Source organism: Ylistrum balloti, unplaced genomic scaffold, assembly GCF_031769215.1.
Source record: "Ylistrum balloti isolate Yb309-2 unplaced genomic scaffold, AGI_CSIRO_Ybal_v1 Utg369816, whole genome shotgun sequence".
NCBI lineage: Eukaryota > Metazoa > Mollusca > Bivalvia > Pectinida > Pectinidae > Ylistrum > Ylistrum balloti.
In genome coordinates, this window is record NW_026781986.1 from 848,331 (window position 1) to 865,848 (window position 17,518).

Sequence of the window (17,518 nt, forward strand, 5' to 3'; positions counted from 1 at the left end):
TTTCATACTAGTGTAATAGAACAGGCAAGAACACACCGGGTCTCCCGAACGGTTGTCCAAAAATGTCTAGGGTGTGATAATTCCGTAGCGAGTAACAGAAGGTTGTAATACCAAATATTGCACGAACTTCAAAATGTGCCATACATGTGTAGATGCTTCGTCCTCCTAGGACTTTTCAGTTCCTAGTAAAGGTCGCATATAACAACTTTGTTCCTTTACATTAGCACTGAAGCATGAAAACTTTCATATCTTGTACGCCAAAATATTCATGTCAGTTGTCATCCTTATTCATGATTTTAGGACATACATGTATCCATGTATAATTTCCGGTTTGATATTATTAGGGTAAGCGAGAAGCTTGTCTAGATCTACATTCTGCCGGATTGAGTGCCACATTGTTATGTTTCCGAATATTTTTTGGTACGAAATAATATAAAGATGAGAATGTATCATGACTTTTAGACGCTCTGTCTCTCTATATGTCACGAACGTAAATGCAGACATCTGGATGGCCGAGTGGATTGCTCACGGCTAGCCTAGATCACAAGCTGTTGACTGCATTAAAACATCAGTCATCCAGGTAACTAATTCATCATTGAAGATGTCGGATGAATGTGCATATAATTTGTAAAGGTGATAGACATTTGTCCATAAACCATGTCAAATTAGCCATCTTCTACGAAGCTCGTGTTCCACCACCTCAAATCTGGCAGCATCACGTGCTCAACTTGAGGTATTTTACCAAAATTTACCTACTAGTTCGTTTTCAGCAACTTTGTCTGCTATATATGAAGTGAAGTGGATCAATCATAGAAGTCACTTCACCAAAAGTCAACCTCGCAGTGGATGTTAAATATTAAATATTGTACTGGCAAATATTTCTTTATTACCTTATGAACAAGAAACATCAAAATGAGAAATATATCATTGCTTGGTTATCAATATTCTGTTTCTTGTTCAAATGCAATCAGTGAAGTATGATTTTGATTAAATAAAGAGTCACTGTGCAGCAGGATTCTAGATGGTAATATATTAAATGGCCAATCCCACCACTGAATGGACAATCAATTACTATTGAGTTCAAAGACAAAAATCTTTATTTTACTTGCATGATGCCTTTGATTATATCAGAAATATTTTGTATTTGAGCATATAGTTGTTTTTCTGTAATGATTTATATTTCTGGTTAATCTCGGGGTTTATTGTCCAACACAATACATGGTCTTTTTACATGTAGATATGGCAGATGTTACCAATAACATAACCATTCCAGAATAATGGAGGGTCCATGTGTAATCTAGTGTGTAAACCCAGGGCCCCAGCATAAATCTTTGTTCCATGTGTAAGGGTCCATGTGTAAATCTAGGGTCCATATGTAAAGTGAGAGTCCTTGCGTAAAGGTCTGTATGTAAATCTAGGGTTCCTGTCTGATAGTCCCTTAGTAAATCTAGGTTCCCTGTGTAAATCTAGAATCCTTGTGTAAATCTAGGGCTTCTGAGTAAACCAATGGTCCATGTGTTTCCTGAGGGTCCCTGTTTAATGGTCCTTGTGGAAATCTAGGTTCCCTTTGTAAGGGTCCATGTGAAAATCTAGGGTTTCTTTGTAATGGTCCTTGTGGAAATTTAGGGTCCCTGTGTAATGGTCCTTGTGGAAATCTAGGTTCCCCTTGAAAGGGTCCATGTGGAAATCTAGAGTCCCGGTGTAAGTGTACCTGTGTAAACCTAGGATCCATGTGTCAGGGTTCCTGTGCAAGTCTTTTAGATTGATATTTGACCCTTGTGTGCTAGATTTTAGTTTGATTTACATGTTTTCAAAAGGTCTTCAATTTCTTTCTATTTCAGGTACATCCTAAAAATATTTGGAAGAGAAATGCTCACTAGGAAATTGCTTATGTTAGTGATACAAGTCACTGTCACATGAAACTATCTCTATCCTACTGGCCTATTGAAGGAGACGTATGCATGCTCAACATCAAAATAGGAATACACCTATCAAAGTGTCAAAATTGAATGTATCATATCCACTGATTAGGAAATAGAATACAAAAAGAAAAAAGGAAAAGAAAACAAAACACATGATGTCTGAAGTGAAGAGTCCCAAAGAAAAGTGTCACAAGTGTGATGTTTGTGAGAAAAAATTCACTCATGCGTCTACACTACTTGCCCATTCCAAAACCCATACAGGAGATGGTCTCAGCAAGTGTAATATTTGTGGCAAGGGTTTCATTGCTCAATCACATCTTCAGAAACATTTAAGGATGCACACTGGAGAAAAACCTTACAAGTGTGATGTCTGTAGTAAGGGGTTTACTCAATACAGTAATCTTCAGTCACACGTGAGGACACATACTGGAGAGAAACCTTTTGTATGTGATGTGTGTGGAAAGGACTTTAACAGGCAGGACCACCTGAAAACACATGTCAGGATACACACAAAGAATAAACCATACAAGTGTCATATCTGTGGAAAGCAGTGTAGTCAGTCGTCAAGCCTTCAGACTCACCTCAGGACACACACAGGAGAAAGGCCCTATCATTGTGATTTGTGTGGTAAAGGTTTTAAAAGGAGTGATAACCTACAGACACATTTAAGGACACACAAAAAAAGTCATTCTTTCAAGTGTAATATCTGTGGTAAGACACTGGATAACAAACATATGTTAAGGGATCATAATAGATCACATACCTATGAAAAGCCTTACAGGTGTGATATTTGTGACAAACAGTTTAGACTGAACTCCACCCTGCATGCACATGTCAAGACACATACAGAATCAGGTATTTGTAAGTGTGATGTTTGTGGTAAAGGTTTTGCAGCACCATCTCAACTTCAGAAACATTTGAGGATACATACGGGAGAAAAACCTTACAAATGTGAAGTTTGTGGAAACAGTTTTGGTCAAGCTTCACACCTTAAGAGACATAAAATCATACATTCTGGGGAGAAGCAATTCAAGTGTGATGTCTGTAGTAAGGAGTTTACAAGATTGTGGGGTCTTCAGAGACATTCCAAAGCTCATGAAGGAGAACTACGGCGACAGGACAAGACACATGAAGGAGAACTACAGAGAGAGGATAAGACACATGAAGAACTACAGATGCAGGACAAGGCACATGCAGAAGAACTACAGAGACAGGAAGAGACACATGAAGAAGAACTACAGATGCAGGACAAGACACATGAAGAGGAACTACAGATGCAGTACAAGACACATGAAGGAGAACTACAGGGACAGGACAGGACACATGAAGGAGAACTACAGAGACAGGACAAGACACATGAAGAAGAACTACAGATGCAGGACAAGACACATGAAGGAGAACTACAGAGACAGGACAAGACACATGAAGGAGAACTACAGAGACAGGACAAGACACATGAAGTTGAACTACAGATGCAGTACAAGACACATGAAGGAGAACTACAGAGACAGGACAGGGCACATGAAGGAGAACTACAGAGACAGGACAAGACACATGAAGAAGAACTACAGATGCAGGACAAGACACATGAAGGAGAACTACAGAGACAGGACAAGACACATGAAGAAAAACTACAGATGCAGGACAAGACACATGAAGGAGAACTACAGAGACAGGACAAGACACACGAAGAAGAACTACAGACACAGTACAAGACACATGAAGAAGAACTACAGATGCAGGACAAGACACATGAAGGAGAACTACAGATGCAGGACAAGACACATGAAGGAGAGCTACAGAGAGAGGACAAGACACATGAAGGAGAGAAAACTAAACAATCAGTGATCATAGAAAATTCATTGGTGTGTGATATTTGTGGTAAAATATTCAAAACGCTATTTCAACTACAAACACATTCAAGGTTACATATCACAGAGAAACATCACATGTGTGAAATATGTGGAAAACGTTTCATTGAATTGGCTTACTTGGAAAAACATTCATTGACACATAGTAGAGAGAAACCATACCAATGTGACATATGTGGTAACGGTTTTAGCCAATTATCTCACTTACGGAGGCATATAATGACACACACTGGTGAGAAACCATACCAATGTGACATGTGTGGTGACAGTTTCAGCCAATCTTCTCACTTGCAGAGGCATATATTGACACACACTGGTGAGAAACCTCATAATTGTGACATCTGTGGTAAGGCGTTTGCACAACTTTATCACCTACAGACACATTTAAGAACACATACAGGAGAGAAGCCATACCAGTGTGATCTCTGTGGAAAGGAGTTTAATAAACAGCTGATTTTACGAAGACATTTCATGTCACATACCGGAGTAAAGCCTTTTGTGTGCAATATCTGTAGTAAAGCATTCAGTCGGTTATCATACCTACAGAAACATGTTCAGATTCATACATGAAATCAGGCATAGGAATTTCTTGTTCCAACAGATTTAGAAATCATCGAATGGCAGACATACTGTCAAAGTTGTTATTTTCGAAGAGTTCCACCTTTTCGCCATTTTTGGAGTATGCAATAAAGTTGGAAAAATTAGATAATTACCTTTGAAATAAAATTACTACAGAACATAATTGTCTTCTATTATATTTGTAAAAAAAATCCTTTTTTTTTTAGCTTTTAAGCTATTTGTAAAACCATTGAAATTTAAAAAAAAAAAAAAAAGATTGTTTTAGTACTTTAAGGCACATCAAATCACTTCAAAGACAGTTGGGGAAGTGCTATTGATTCATGTCAATAGTGTTGAATGATTATTTTGTGTAGAATGGTTTATAGAAGTCTAGGCGAGATAATAATTTGAACAATCTGTTTGGAGAACATGCCGTTAAAGTATTGGTTGTTTAGTGTAACCTACTGACAGGTCTTGTTAATGTTGTCACATTAGGTTATGAGCTCATAAAAGTTAACTCTGAATCTTGTCATTTTACAAATTACATCAAACTTAAGACAATAACACACTTAAATTGTAATACTAATATATAGACAATACTATGAAAATTAGGATGCTGAGAAACCAGACTTTTTCAATCAAACCAGGATTACACAACAGATTTTTTTTCAACTTTTATCTGTAGATTACTCATTATCCATAGGTGTGCCCTTTTGATTTTGGTATTGAACGGACGAACTAAATGGCTGACAGGTGGCCATTTTGATTTTGAAAAAGAAAGCTTGTTATTGCGATTTCTTTTTTTAATTTCATATGCAGATTAACATTCCTCTTGGTCTCTTGTTGTGGTCTTTTAATTTTTTGGGACAGATCAGAAAGAAAAGATAACAGATAGGTGGCCATCTTATATTTTGATAATTAATATTTGTTGTCTCTGTTTCTTTAGAGGAATTTTCAAATTTCATAAAATTCATACCGAGGAAAGAGAAGAAAAGAAAGTAAATGATCCATGCAAATTTTAAAGACCAAATACATATCGAAAGATTTTGGAAGCCAAGATCTCTTCGAGATCTCTTTAAGGAAATCTGCGGAATAGGCATTATTCTCTATTCATATAATTATTTCTTTCCTTGGTGACGTCACAATAATTATGGCACGATGATGATATGACGTCACAAGTGGCCAATGAGTGGATGTATAATCTGTGGACATCACCTTGGTAAACCATAGAATGTTTTAGGACTTAAAAAGGCCTAGGGAAAAAAATAAATAAGAAAAACTAGTTGGACACTGGCGATTCCTATATGTGATAAACATTACCTGTAGCAACAGAACAGTATTGTATTCTTTTTAAACTTTTCGGCATTGCTCTGTTCCAAAATACCAGCATTGCATATATATCAGAAAGAATTCATGTGAACAAACTAGATAGCTCTTAACTCAAGCATGTTGCAGGCCCTTGGACAATGAGAAGTAGTTGTTTCCAAAACAAAAAGTTGATTGCGCACAATGCCACATGAACTCATCAATCCGATTCATGGTAATTCGTTGAATAAACATTGTATATATATGTGTTTACATACTATCATTTGTGTCTACTGTCCTCTTATTTGGGACCTTTGAAACTAACAACAAAAATATGGAGAAAATTCACGAAAAGACCTTATTTTGTATTAGAATAATGTAAAATATTTTTTATATAAAATCTGCTTATAGGAACGGGCCTCAGTTCTTGTATGTAAATCTTGTAAATTAATGATACACGAAGTTTGTAAAATAGTTAACGACATATTTTTCGAACTCCAAGGTTTCAAAATTGTATGATACAGTTAAATTCATAATGTGGCTCTTCTAATTTGTATTAAAACATTCTATTATTTTACATTGTGTCTCTTTTGTTTTAAGATCGACATAATGATCTCATTGGGAAATAGAATAATTGTTTATGCGATATGTCGTTTAACGTGTTTGATGCTCCAAGGTTCACCTGTTGGTCCCATTGTTGTTTACCGTTGCATTTGAGAACGTGACATTACTTACTTGGATAAACCAAGGTTTACATGGTAGGTGTCGCCGATGAAGCAGAAAACGCTTTCTCTTCCAGAACCACCTGGCCGTATTCTCTTGTACTTTTGAGTCTCCGTGTAAATATTTCTTTGGTTTTCGTTTTGCTCTAGTTTTATTGAATATGAATTTCGATTGTGATTCTGATGACAAAGCTGTGGGTATTTGTATATCATGTTGTATTGATTGTATTTGTTGGGTTCTTTTTTTTACAATCTTCGAGGTAGTAGTTTGTAGACACTGCTGGTAGTGTTCGAGGTTTGGCGTAACCTGCATGCCACGTGCACTTGTATTGGATATTGAAATTATCAGAGATATGAAAACAATTAGATTTATTGAATCATGGAGCTAGTGTTCCTCTCTATCTAGACTCTGCCATTTCTTTCTAGCAAGTCTGAGTCTTCCTAGTCGCCGAAGTTTCAAAATGTATGCCCTCAACATCACTAACGAGACCTAGAAGAAACAGCTATATGATGCAGTTGAATTCATAATTAGACTCTATATGATCCAATTCCAAATCTGTATTGAAACGTGTTATTCACAATCGTGGCTTTTGTACAAACTTAAATATTTAATACAGGAAGAGGTAAGGATCATCACTGAGTTGTGACCGAACCGACATAACCATGCTTACCTCTTCGGATCAGGTGAACTAAAGCGGTTAATTAATGTAAGGCAGTCTATTCAAAATAGTGTAATTTCGTCATACTTAACATTTGAATATGAGGATGAATGTAACCATACTTTCACGAGCTCGGAGACGCATACTTGTAAAATCTTAACATAACAGGTTGTGTTTTGAATTTAGATTTATTTTCCTTAATGTTATTTTGAGAATTTCATATTTCAAAGTTAATTACAAATACTCAGCAGCTCAGGACAACGCCATGTATGTTATTTTTGCTTTTGTATCTGTCTTGTGGCCTGTCAATATGACTTCACCGGAGACCAGTAAGTTCTCCGACAAATCACCAAGTAGAAACTATGTAGCTTTACATTCTATCAGACGTCATTTTTGTCAGTGTGTCATGATCAACCGTTTATGTCTTGTGTGGTGATTGCAGCCTTAACGAAATAAACTTAATAGGTCTCATCTGCATTAATTTTGTGTTCTCGTGATCGCCAGTTACTTCAGACTGCAAGACTGATTGCAACTTGAGTACAGAAACAACGTTCACCAGCTTCTTTTCTCTAGATCAGAGTTTTTTAATGTAATTTGGTAGGTTAGGCGACAAACTCAACTTCACGGTGTTTTGACATGGTTATTTAGCCCAATCAACCAAATACCTTGTAACTAACATAATACTTCGATTACTATCCTGTAAGAAACATGCCATGGCTTTCTCCGGTATAACTGGAAATATATGTATGCCCCCATCCCTCTCCCCCTCGCTGTAAACCTTTACCCCAAAACATGATATTTGTACGACTTCTCTCTAGTTGGTATCCGGTAGAGTTCCTTTAGGTCAGACTCCTGTACCTAAATGTATCTCCCAATTCTGTATCTTGAAGTGTGTGTATAGGCTAGATTTCAAATCCCTGGCCACAGACAAATATCGGTAGGTCTTTTCACCTGAATATATCTGTAAATGTGACTAATAATTTCTCAGCTGTAAACTATTCACTGCAGATAAAGCACTTTCATGGTTGCTCTTTTGTGTGAACTACGAGATGTTTCATTAAATGAATTGCCATAATAAATTGTTTTCCACAGACAGCACATTTGTGCGGATTAGAATTCTCAGCAATATGTATTCGGATATGCTGTTTTAGGTTCCCCGACTGAGTAAACCCCTTTCCACACACATCGCATTTATATGGTGTCTCTCCAGTATGTTTCATAAGATGTAATTTGAGACTATTTGCACTCATATACTCCTTGCCACAGACGTTACATTCGTACGGTTTTTCTCCTGTATGTATTCGTACATGTGTCTGTAAGCTACTTTCAAACGTGAAACCTTTACCACACACATCACAGTTGTGCGGTTTATCTTTTATATGTATTTTGCGATGTTTATATAGATTAAATGATCGATGAAATTCCTTGTCACAGACATCACATTTGTATGGTTTCTCTCCTGTATGTGTACGAACGTGCATCTTCAAGCTACTCCTTAATGTGAACGCTTTACCACAAACATCACACGTGTGTGGCTTGTCTTTGACATGTACCCCGACATGTTTACTAAGGTTACTGGACTGTCGAAACTCCTTGCCGCAGACATCACATTTGTAGGGCCTTTCTCCTGTGTGTATTGTGAGGTGTGTCTTCAAACTACTGGAAAGACGAAATGCCTTATCACAGACATCACATTTGTATGGCTTCTCTCCTGTATGTATCATGGCATGTCGTTTCAGACGACCTTCTTCGTCGAACCCCTTACCACAGGCACCACACTGGTAGGGCATCTTTCCGGTATGTGACCTAACATGCCATAGATATTTACTTTTACATCTAAACTCCTTTCCACAGAAAGTACACACATACGGCTTTTTATCAGTATTTATCACGATGTGACCCTGTAAATTAGACATCGTGTGTCAAACACCAGAGATCACAATTGCATTGTTTAACTCCTCTTTGTAGCCTGCGGTGTTCTCGAAGACGTTTTACCCAACCTCTTCAGGCTCTCTCCAGTATATATTCTAATGTGTTTTCAGGCAATATGGCTGATTAAACTCCTTGCTACAGACATATCATTTGTTTACCTTGTCTGTTGTGTAGGTCCTCGGATGTACACGAGACCATTAAGCAGCAACAGAGTGTTATAAGAAGCATCGTCACAGCTTATTTCATTGTCTATCAGTCTGCTATATGGGATTGCTGTTATTTTCATGCTAAATCTTACTTCACTGATGTTTCCGATTTCTTTTTGTGCTGAATGTTTATTTTTTGAAATTTGTTTTTGATTCTCGTTACAAACAGTCTTGATGTAGTCTGCTTGATACTCTGTCCTCAGCCTCACACATAGTGTACTGACATTTAGCCGAGAAGATCGGGAATTAAAGGATGAAGCACGCAAACATATCCTGAAAGTAAAAACAAATAAATTCAACACTTCATATCAATTAGAGGTTCATTGGACTTGTATCGCTCATCTGGTTTGAGTTGGTGTAAACTGCTTTATCCAACCTAATTATAAACTTTAAAGAAAGAGGCTCTTTAAGATTTACATGTATATGTCCCCTTTTGGACTCTGTTCCTCTTCCCCACCAATTTTACAGATTAATTCATATATCCAAGAATATTCCAAGCCTTACTTGGAAAAATATCCTGTTATTTCTAAAGTCAGGAGAACTTCAAAGCAACTTATATTTCAGTCCTGGGGAACCAAGATAATTTCATTCATGAATACCAAACTGGTTTCAAAGAATAGTTTGCTTTTGGCCAAAATTTAGCTCCAAACCATTATGTTTGTTGTCCCTTGCTGCTCCAACTAAGACAGAAGAGAGAAATGATTTGGACGGTGTTTTAAAAGAAAAACATAAAATGACTGTCTTTTTTATATAAAAACAAGGAAAGTTCAATAATCACATATCAATGTAAATTTAACTTGAACTGTCATCCTCTCGGATAATTAAAAGCACAAACCACTGGTTTTATATAAAAGTAATCTTGGTCTTCTGGAGCTTCAGTAACTTCTAAAATGTTTCTTTGCATATTTGACCTTTGTGACCTTGAGAACAGATCAATGTTAGTTATATGATGCACTTCAGAGTACTGAACCCCAGGTACCTGTTGGCCAAATATCTGTCCCCTGATTGTTCTGGAACTTGACAAGATTCTAAGTTTTCACCCATTTGACACCAGTGACTTTGAATTCAGGTCAAGGTCATTCATGTTATAAAAACTATATTGTGCTTCAACCCGGGTACCCTCTGATCAAATATTAGTTCTCAGTTGCTTATAACTTTCTAAGAGCATATAAAAGTTGACAGGTTACAGAAAATGGACGAAGGATGACACTTTGTGCCATGTGAGCTTACAAGAAATCCCAGAGGGGTCTCGGTGCCCACCATATCTTTATTTGTTCTTTAAAAGTTGGATCTTTTTCCTTCTTTTCTCCTTTTTAAATTGTTATCTGTTCTTCATTTTAATTCCGCTCTAGAAATAACTATAATAATATTCTATAATATAAAATATGGAATCCAAAATTGTCAGCTGTTGGCATTTTTTCTAAAATTCAATAGGGCAAAACAAGGACCAAGGAGAACCTTGGAATTTTAGAAAGGTCATCCCTCCTGTGCTTCACAAGTGATAACAATAACATACTTTCCCTGTAAAACCAAGATGGTTAATAATAATAATAAATTTATTCAGGTTACCTGTCAACCATTGTTATTCCAAACAGTCTCAAAATCAAAGAGGACAACTAATGATCATGGGGAACCTACTTCTGAAACTGTAGAAAGATCCATATCGGTACTTCTCAAGGAATAGCAATACAAATATTTCATTGTCAAATAACTTTTGCACTTATACTATTTTTCATCAAGGGTTTCCTCTAATTTTCATATCGGGTTGTACTACTCTGTCCTAAAAGAGGGGACTGTGAATGTGTGACTCATTGTTCATACAAAATTGAATCCCCTTCACCACAAACAGCTTCAGAATAATTTCTTAAACAAATATTCCTAAAGAAGAAAGTTTAAAAAATTAAAAAAAAAAAAAAAAACAAGAACAATGTGGTCAAACTTCCCTTTTGAGACCCATCATATACAAATTATTTCGTGAGAAGCTACTCAGTTGTTCAGGGCTAGCAGTAATTGGTAATAATTCAAATACTAGTGATATTACTATATTAAATAATTACAAGATTGTCACAGAAAAACTTCAGAATTTAATGGTTTATATACATTTTTATGTGACATTTAACATTTTTTAAAAATAAATACACGCATTTTTCATTCTTACTGTAAAATAAATATATCCAAACATGATAATTTGAATTGAAGCCAATGCATTCCATTGAAAAACAAGACGGATGATGACAATAATTCCTGGTAAACACCATTTTGTAATTTAGCATTGTGTTATTTATTATATAAGTACCTGGGAGGTGAACATTTACAGGCATAACTATTGTTTTCTTTATCCTTTATTGGTATTCTTTCTGCAAGCATCTGCTGAGTGTAATTATTAATTATTTGCATGATCTCCAGTGTGAATGAATGCTTTCTTCGTGTGAACACACGTCACCAGTGGAGTCCTTCTTCGTCGTGGACCCAAAGCCATAAATGCCCTTCCATCTAACAACACATTGTTTAGAATGAAGGAAGCAATTGGCCCTAGTGAGAGAGGGGTATGGTCAAGTATATTATTTTTAGAGTAACCTGAGGTAAATCTAGTCTTAGGCAACCTTTTTTCTTAAATCAGCCAAAACAAAGGCAGGGCAGTCAAAAATACCCAGGGGCAGCAGTGCCCAAATTCAGGTGTCACTTGTGTCATGTTCTTGTTGGAACACTGTCAGGTAAGCCAAAAAAATCACCTGGCGTATAATTTTATAAAATATATATCATTCACCTATGGAATATATTATATATATTATCAAAAATGAAAATATTTTACAACATTTTGATAGTCCCTTTTTCCAAAAGAAATAATAGGTTTTTAACCCATTCTGGTAAATTCCGTTATGTTAAGGTAATGGTTTCTGTTTTTACTGCGACCAATCCTTACACAGCCAAGCGTCCCGACACAACCAAACAAAATAATCGCTAATCTTACATTCAAAGGTAAGTGATGTCATTGACTGCTAAAGCATTTCCTCAGTTTTTACAATAAAGTAACGTGTGATATGAAAAGAAAATTGATGCAGCTCAAAGTACATCATAAAGGAGACAGCTGGTGTCATATAGCTTAAAATAGGTATCTTAAAATGGAGCGGGATGCTGGGACTTCCCTCGCCCGTCATAGTTCTATCTTTAAACCTATTAGTTCCATGTGTTTAACGACAATAAACCTGTTTTACAGGCGGACATGGAAAGAGAAATCAATCTGACCACACTGGGGCTCGGCATATATTTACCTCTCGCACTCCGGTTGCAATGACGAAGGGTTTCATATAGGTAGGCCTAATTACAGGAATGGACTGGTATGACGTAATGAATGCCAAAATTAATTCCTCAGCATAATTAGATCAGTTTATCTCCTATATCTTAACTAAAACGAATGTATGTGCCCACTGTATTTCTCTTTGGTATATGGATTTTAAAAAAAAAATATTGTGAAAAGGAGGGTTTATTTCGCTTAAATATTGAATTTTTTTTTACTGAATTCATTATCAATTCACTACCCAAACTTTCACAATAATCCTATTTAGACCTGAAATTCACTTACATGAATGAACCTATAGATAGATATATATAGATATATGTAAGTAGAGTTCACTTTCACCATAATCCTATTTAGACCTGAAATTCACTTACATGAATGAACCTATAGATAGATATATATAGATATATGTAAGTAGAGTTCACTTTCACCATAATCCTATTTAGACCTGAAATTCACTTACATGAATGAACCTATAGATAGATATATATAGATATATGTAAGTAGAGTTCACTTTCACCATAATCCTATTTAGACCTGAAATTCACTTACATGAATGAACCTATAGATAGATATATATAGATATATGTAAGTAGAGTTCTGACTATCTATCCATGATTTTTACTTTTGTCTTGGATAGTCAGAATAGACTATTATGTTTAATGAAGGGGATTGAAAATCAGTCCAAATATAGTGGAGCCTAATCTAGTATTAGCTCTTGTGTTTGTTCACTAATTAGTCAGAAGTCTTCAAAGTGCTCTCTTCACATCAGTGATCAAATCTTTTTTGCATGTGTCCCCATTTACTTATATGATACTGGCCTCTAGTTTAATGTAGAGTTGAGAGATTGCGTTTTATGGGCCAGTTAGATTTTTTTTTAAAAGGTTTTATGACCTTAGAACAACCAAAGTTATTTCAATGTTTTTGTAGAAACAGGTGGCTACCTCACCAAACAACATACAAGAGGCCCATTGTATGCCATCCAGAGCAATTAGGGTGTATTGCCCAAGGTCAAAGCCATGATAGCAAAAACTGGTTTTTCACCGAAGAGATGATATTACTCTGGAATTGTAATGTCATGATACTGTCATGAGTACATGTAAATAAACTGGGCTAGAACTCAACCAGGTCAGCATAGATTGGCCAGCCTCTTAGTAACCAAACCGTGATGATTTGAGTGTTAAATCACATGTACCTTGGCTTTTTAGCTGAGGTTATGTAGGCAAACATTTCTAACAGACTGCACTATCACAGCTTGTCTAATCAGCTGTTTCCTGTGTAAATTATTATATTTCCAGTTACAACTACTCCCAAATAAAGAAAACTGTTTTTGTAGAGATGACGTATTTCAAACAACTTTTCGGTCCACAATCATCAGATGGTGATTAATCATATTGCCCTTTGTCTGTGTGTCTTCAAACAATACTTTGCATCAGTATTTGTGGAGAAGCATTGGATGGATAATTCTCAATTTAATGTAGTAGATTGATCATTATTACACTTCATATGTCGATGGGCCTTTGTTTCTTTTTGTGCATAATCTATTCTGGGAATGATGGGAAAAGCAAGATGGCTAACAGACACCACCCCTTAGTTACAGTATTTCTGTTTCTTAAGATTTTGTGTGCAATAAAGATGTTTTCGTGGGAGCATTAGTCAATTTCACTGATAATGTTGTTTTCATATAAATATCATTCAGAGATCTCAGTTTTCAAATGATTCCTTTGAAACTTTGTAGGCTTAATCATCATTACAAAGGTGTGGCTTCCTTAATAGCACAGTGATTTTACATTTTTTGGAGGAGGAGTTATTGCACTTTATTAATTTTTTACAATTTGTTCTTTTCCAGATGTTTCCTTCTTCAGTTTTAAGCAATTTCTTTAAAACCTAGCAGATGTTAAAACCACAACATGAGATTGTTTTCTCATAAACAGCATTTTGATTTGACAATATTCAAAAAGATCTTGCCCTTTGTTCTTTTCAACACTTTGATATTGTCTAGAAAATTCTTTCAGTTTCCTCCCATCTCTTTATCCTTAAATTACAGGGCACTGTTTCCCTCATGTCATTATTACAATTTCCATATTTGTATACTTTGCTATGTAGTAAATCATGAATATTTCTTCGACATGGGAGGAGAGTATCTCGTTCAGCCCATGGTACTCTTGTTATCAATTTGATTGAACTTTCATTTTGTTTCCTGTTTACTTTCAGAGCTCAAATGCTTTATGTATTTATCACCAAACACCAGGACAAAAAACTGGACACATCAAAGAAGAAATGTACACAAGTTAAAGACTGAAAAGGCCACTAAAGTTTATGTCAAAATAGTGCACAACAGGGAAAAAAATATCCAATTGTATGGCAATGATTAGGGGACCAACGAGAAGAAGCTTCTGATAAAAATCCTCAGCAGACATAAAGTTGTTATAATGAATACTAAAGAAAAGTCCTGTAAGTGTGATGTGTGTAATGAGGTATTTGATGACTCGTCTAGTCTACAGACACATCTCAAGACACATCCAGACCAGAAGCCCTTTGTGTGTGATGTCTGTGGTAAGGGATTCCATGTGATGAACTATCTGAAAGCACATCTTGAGAAACATTCAGGTGAGAAGCCTTTCATGTGTGATGTGTGTGGAATGAGATTTACTTTGACAAACAGTCTGAAAGTACACATAAAGAGAAAACATACCAAAGAAAAAAACTATGTTTGTGATGTCTGTGGTAGTATGTACACAACAGAAAGAGACATGAGAACACACCTCAGGATAAAACATGAAAGAGGAAAAACCTACAAGTGTGATGTTTGTCATCATGGATTTTATAATCAGGAAAGTCTACATACTCATCTCAAGACTCACTTCTTGAAGATACATCTCGGGACGGACACTGGAGAGACACACTACACATGTGATCTGTGTGGAAAGATCTTTAGTGATCTTTTAATTAGTATGCTACGGAAACATGTACAGACACATACAGGGGTACATCCCTATACTTGTGGTGAATGTAAAAAGAGTTTTAGTAGTTCAGGAAGTCTGAATACCCATCTACGGACACATACAGGGGCATATCGCTACACGTGTGGTGAATGTAAAAAAGGGTTTAGTAGCTCATCTGATCTTAAAAATCACCTTCTGATACATACAGGAGAGAGACCTTACAAATGTGATGTTTGTGGAAAAGCGTTTAATTATCCATGTAATTTAAAGCGACACCAAGCGATACATACAGGAGAGAAGCCATACAAATGCGGTACATGTAAGAAGGAATTTAGTCAGTTATATAATCTGAAAACGCACCTCAGGGTACACACAGGAGATAAACCTTACACATGCGATATCTGTAGTAAGCCGTTTAGTGATCTTTCTACCTTGTATAGACACCAAAGGGTGCATACAGGGGAAAAGCCTTACAAGTGTGATGTATGTAGCAGGGCGTTTAGTGAAAGTTCTAAATTACAAAATCACCGAAGGGTACATACAGGAGAGAAGCCTTACGAGTGTGATATATGTAGTAAGGCCTTTAGTGAAAATTCTGCCCTGTATAGACACCGAAGGGTTCATACAGGGGAAAAACCGTATAAGTGTGATATATGTAGTAAAGCATTTAGTGAAAGTTCTAAATTACAAAATCACCGAAAGGTACATAAGAGAGAGAAGCTCAACAAATCAGATGACAATAGCAAGATGTTTATTCATATTCGTGACTTAAAAAGATGAAAAATAGTGCACAAAGATGAGAAACAGTAATGAGATGATGATGGAAGGGCGTTGCATCTAGCATTCGAAAACTCCTACAAATGTTATATCTATAGTGAAGTATGGAGTCAGTCAGCAGACCTACGATGCCACATGAAGACATACACACATGGAGCAAGGGCTGTAATGGTCACTAGAATTCTTTAAAGGCTGTCATTGTTTTTTAACATATTACCTTGAAATATTGTTAAAACACAATTTTTGAAAAAATTGCCATTCAGAATATAGCTTTTGTATAACTGGAAATTCACTGCTTCAAAATGCCAGTTACATGTGTTAAGAGTTTTATTCTGAAGCAGTTCTTTGGAAGTAAGTGTTTTTGATATATCAGTAGACATATATAGGCATATGATTACATATTTGTAAGAGCCCGATAATTATTATCATCAGGAAGTAGCTTAATACATGTACTCTGTCAAATATATAGTAGCAGTCTGATCTGACAAATGTTTGTGCGTTTGATGTCATTGCATAGACCAGCCAAAAACTAACAGACTTCTACATAATTGAAAGTTTGCAGCAAATTCGCTGCAAGCTATTCTGTTTGCAATAAATTCACAGGTTATTGCGGCTGGCTGCAAATAATTCTTTGAAATTGGGAAAAACAACTTTTGTTTGTTGGTTAGCATTATAGTGAAATTAGTTCTCATGCTGAAATGATCAAGTTGAAATTTCGTCCTATAAACAAAATAACCGAAGATCATGTGCATTTTTTTCCAAACAATAGACATGATTTATAATATAAAGAATAGGATGTATGTAGCTCTGGTTAATTAGAAGCACATGTTCAAGGTTTGTTCTTAAAATTTATTAAAAGTAATAAATTATTGACAGACTTGATTCAGGCTTTAAATTTTTTTTATTCAAAAGTCCAAACGGCCAAGTGAGTTTATGGCATATACTTCAGCATTCAGCATCAGTCCATCCATTTGTCACCTTTTCATGCAAATCGCTACTAGTCACAACAGATTTACAATGATGTTGACCAAATTTAGCCAGAAGCATCCCTAGGGAAAGCTGAATCAATTTTGTATAAATTGTAGGTCCCTGCCCACCTGGGTTGGAAGGGGCAGGGCCCAAAAGTGGTAATAGAACAAATTCACTTCAACCCTACAGTAGGCATGATTGGATTTGGTCTGAAACATTGTTGGCTGGAAGGGAATCAGTTTTATATTTATAAACGGTACATATCGGCCCCTTAGTTCAGGAGGGGTGAGACCTACTATTCATTGGGGGAAATAGAGCAAATCCTACGTCTCTTGTAAGAAAGTTTGCATTTTG

General features: G+C 36.0%; 3 protein-coding genes across 3 annotated transcripts; 2 read left to right on the forward strand and 1 right to left on the reverse strand.

Moving 5' to 3' along the window:
• The first annotated feature begins 453 nt into the window (after positions 1–453).
• LOC132544968 (zinc finger protein 665-like) lies at positions 454–4,482 on the forward strand. The gene is made up of 2 exons (XM_060208631.1): positions 454–580; positions 1,842–4,482. The coding sequence occupies exon 2, from the start codon at positions 2,075–2,077 to the stop codon at positions 4,361–4,363; it is 2,289 nt and encodes a 762-aa protein (XP_060064614.1). The 5' UTR covers positions 454–580; positions 1,842–2,074; the 3' UTR covers positions 4,364–4,482.
• Positions 4,483–7,597: 3,115 nt separating this feature from the next.
• Positions 7,598–11,520, reverse strand: LOC132544970 (zinc finger protein 239-like). Its single transcript, XM_060208633.1, has 2 exons — positions 11,472–11,520; positions 7,598–9,448 (listed from the first exon to the last, which is right to left on the reverse strand). The coding sequence occupies exon 2, from the start codon at positions 8,951–8,953 to the stop codon at positions 8,057–8,059; it is 897 nt and encodes a 298-aa protein (XP_060064616.1). The 5' UTR covers positions 8,954–9,448; positions 11,472–11,520; the 3' UTR covers positions 7,598–8,056.
• Positions 11,521–14,905: 3,385 nt separating this feature from the next.
• Positions 14,906–17,077, forward strand: LOC132544960 (zinc finger protein 664-like). The gene has a single exon (XM_060208623.1). It carries the CDS (start codon positions 14,906–14,908, stop codon positions 16,196–16,198), a length of 1,293 nt encoding a protein of 430 aa, XP_060064606.1. The 3' UTR covers positions 16,199–17,077.
• Positions 17,078–17,518: the final 441 nt, after the last annotated feature.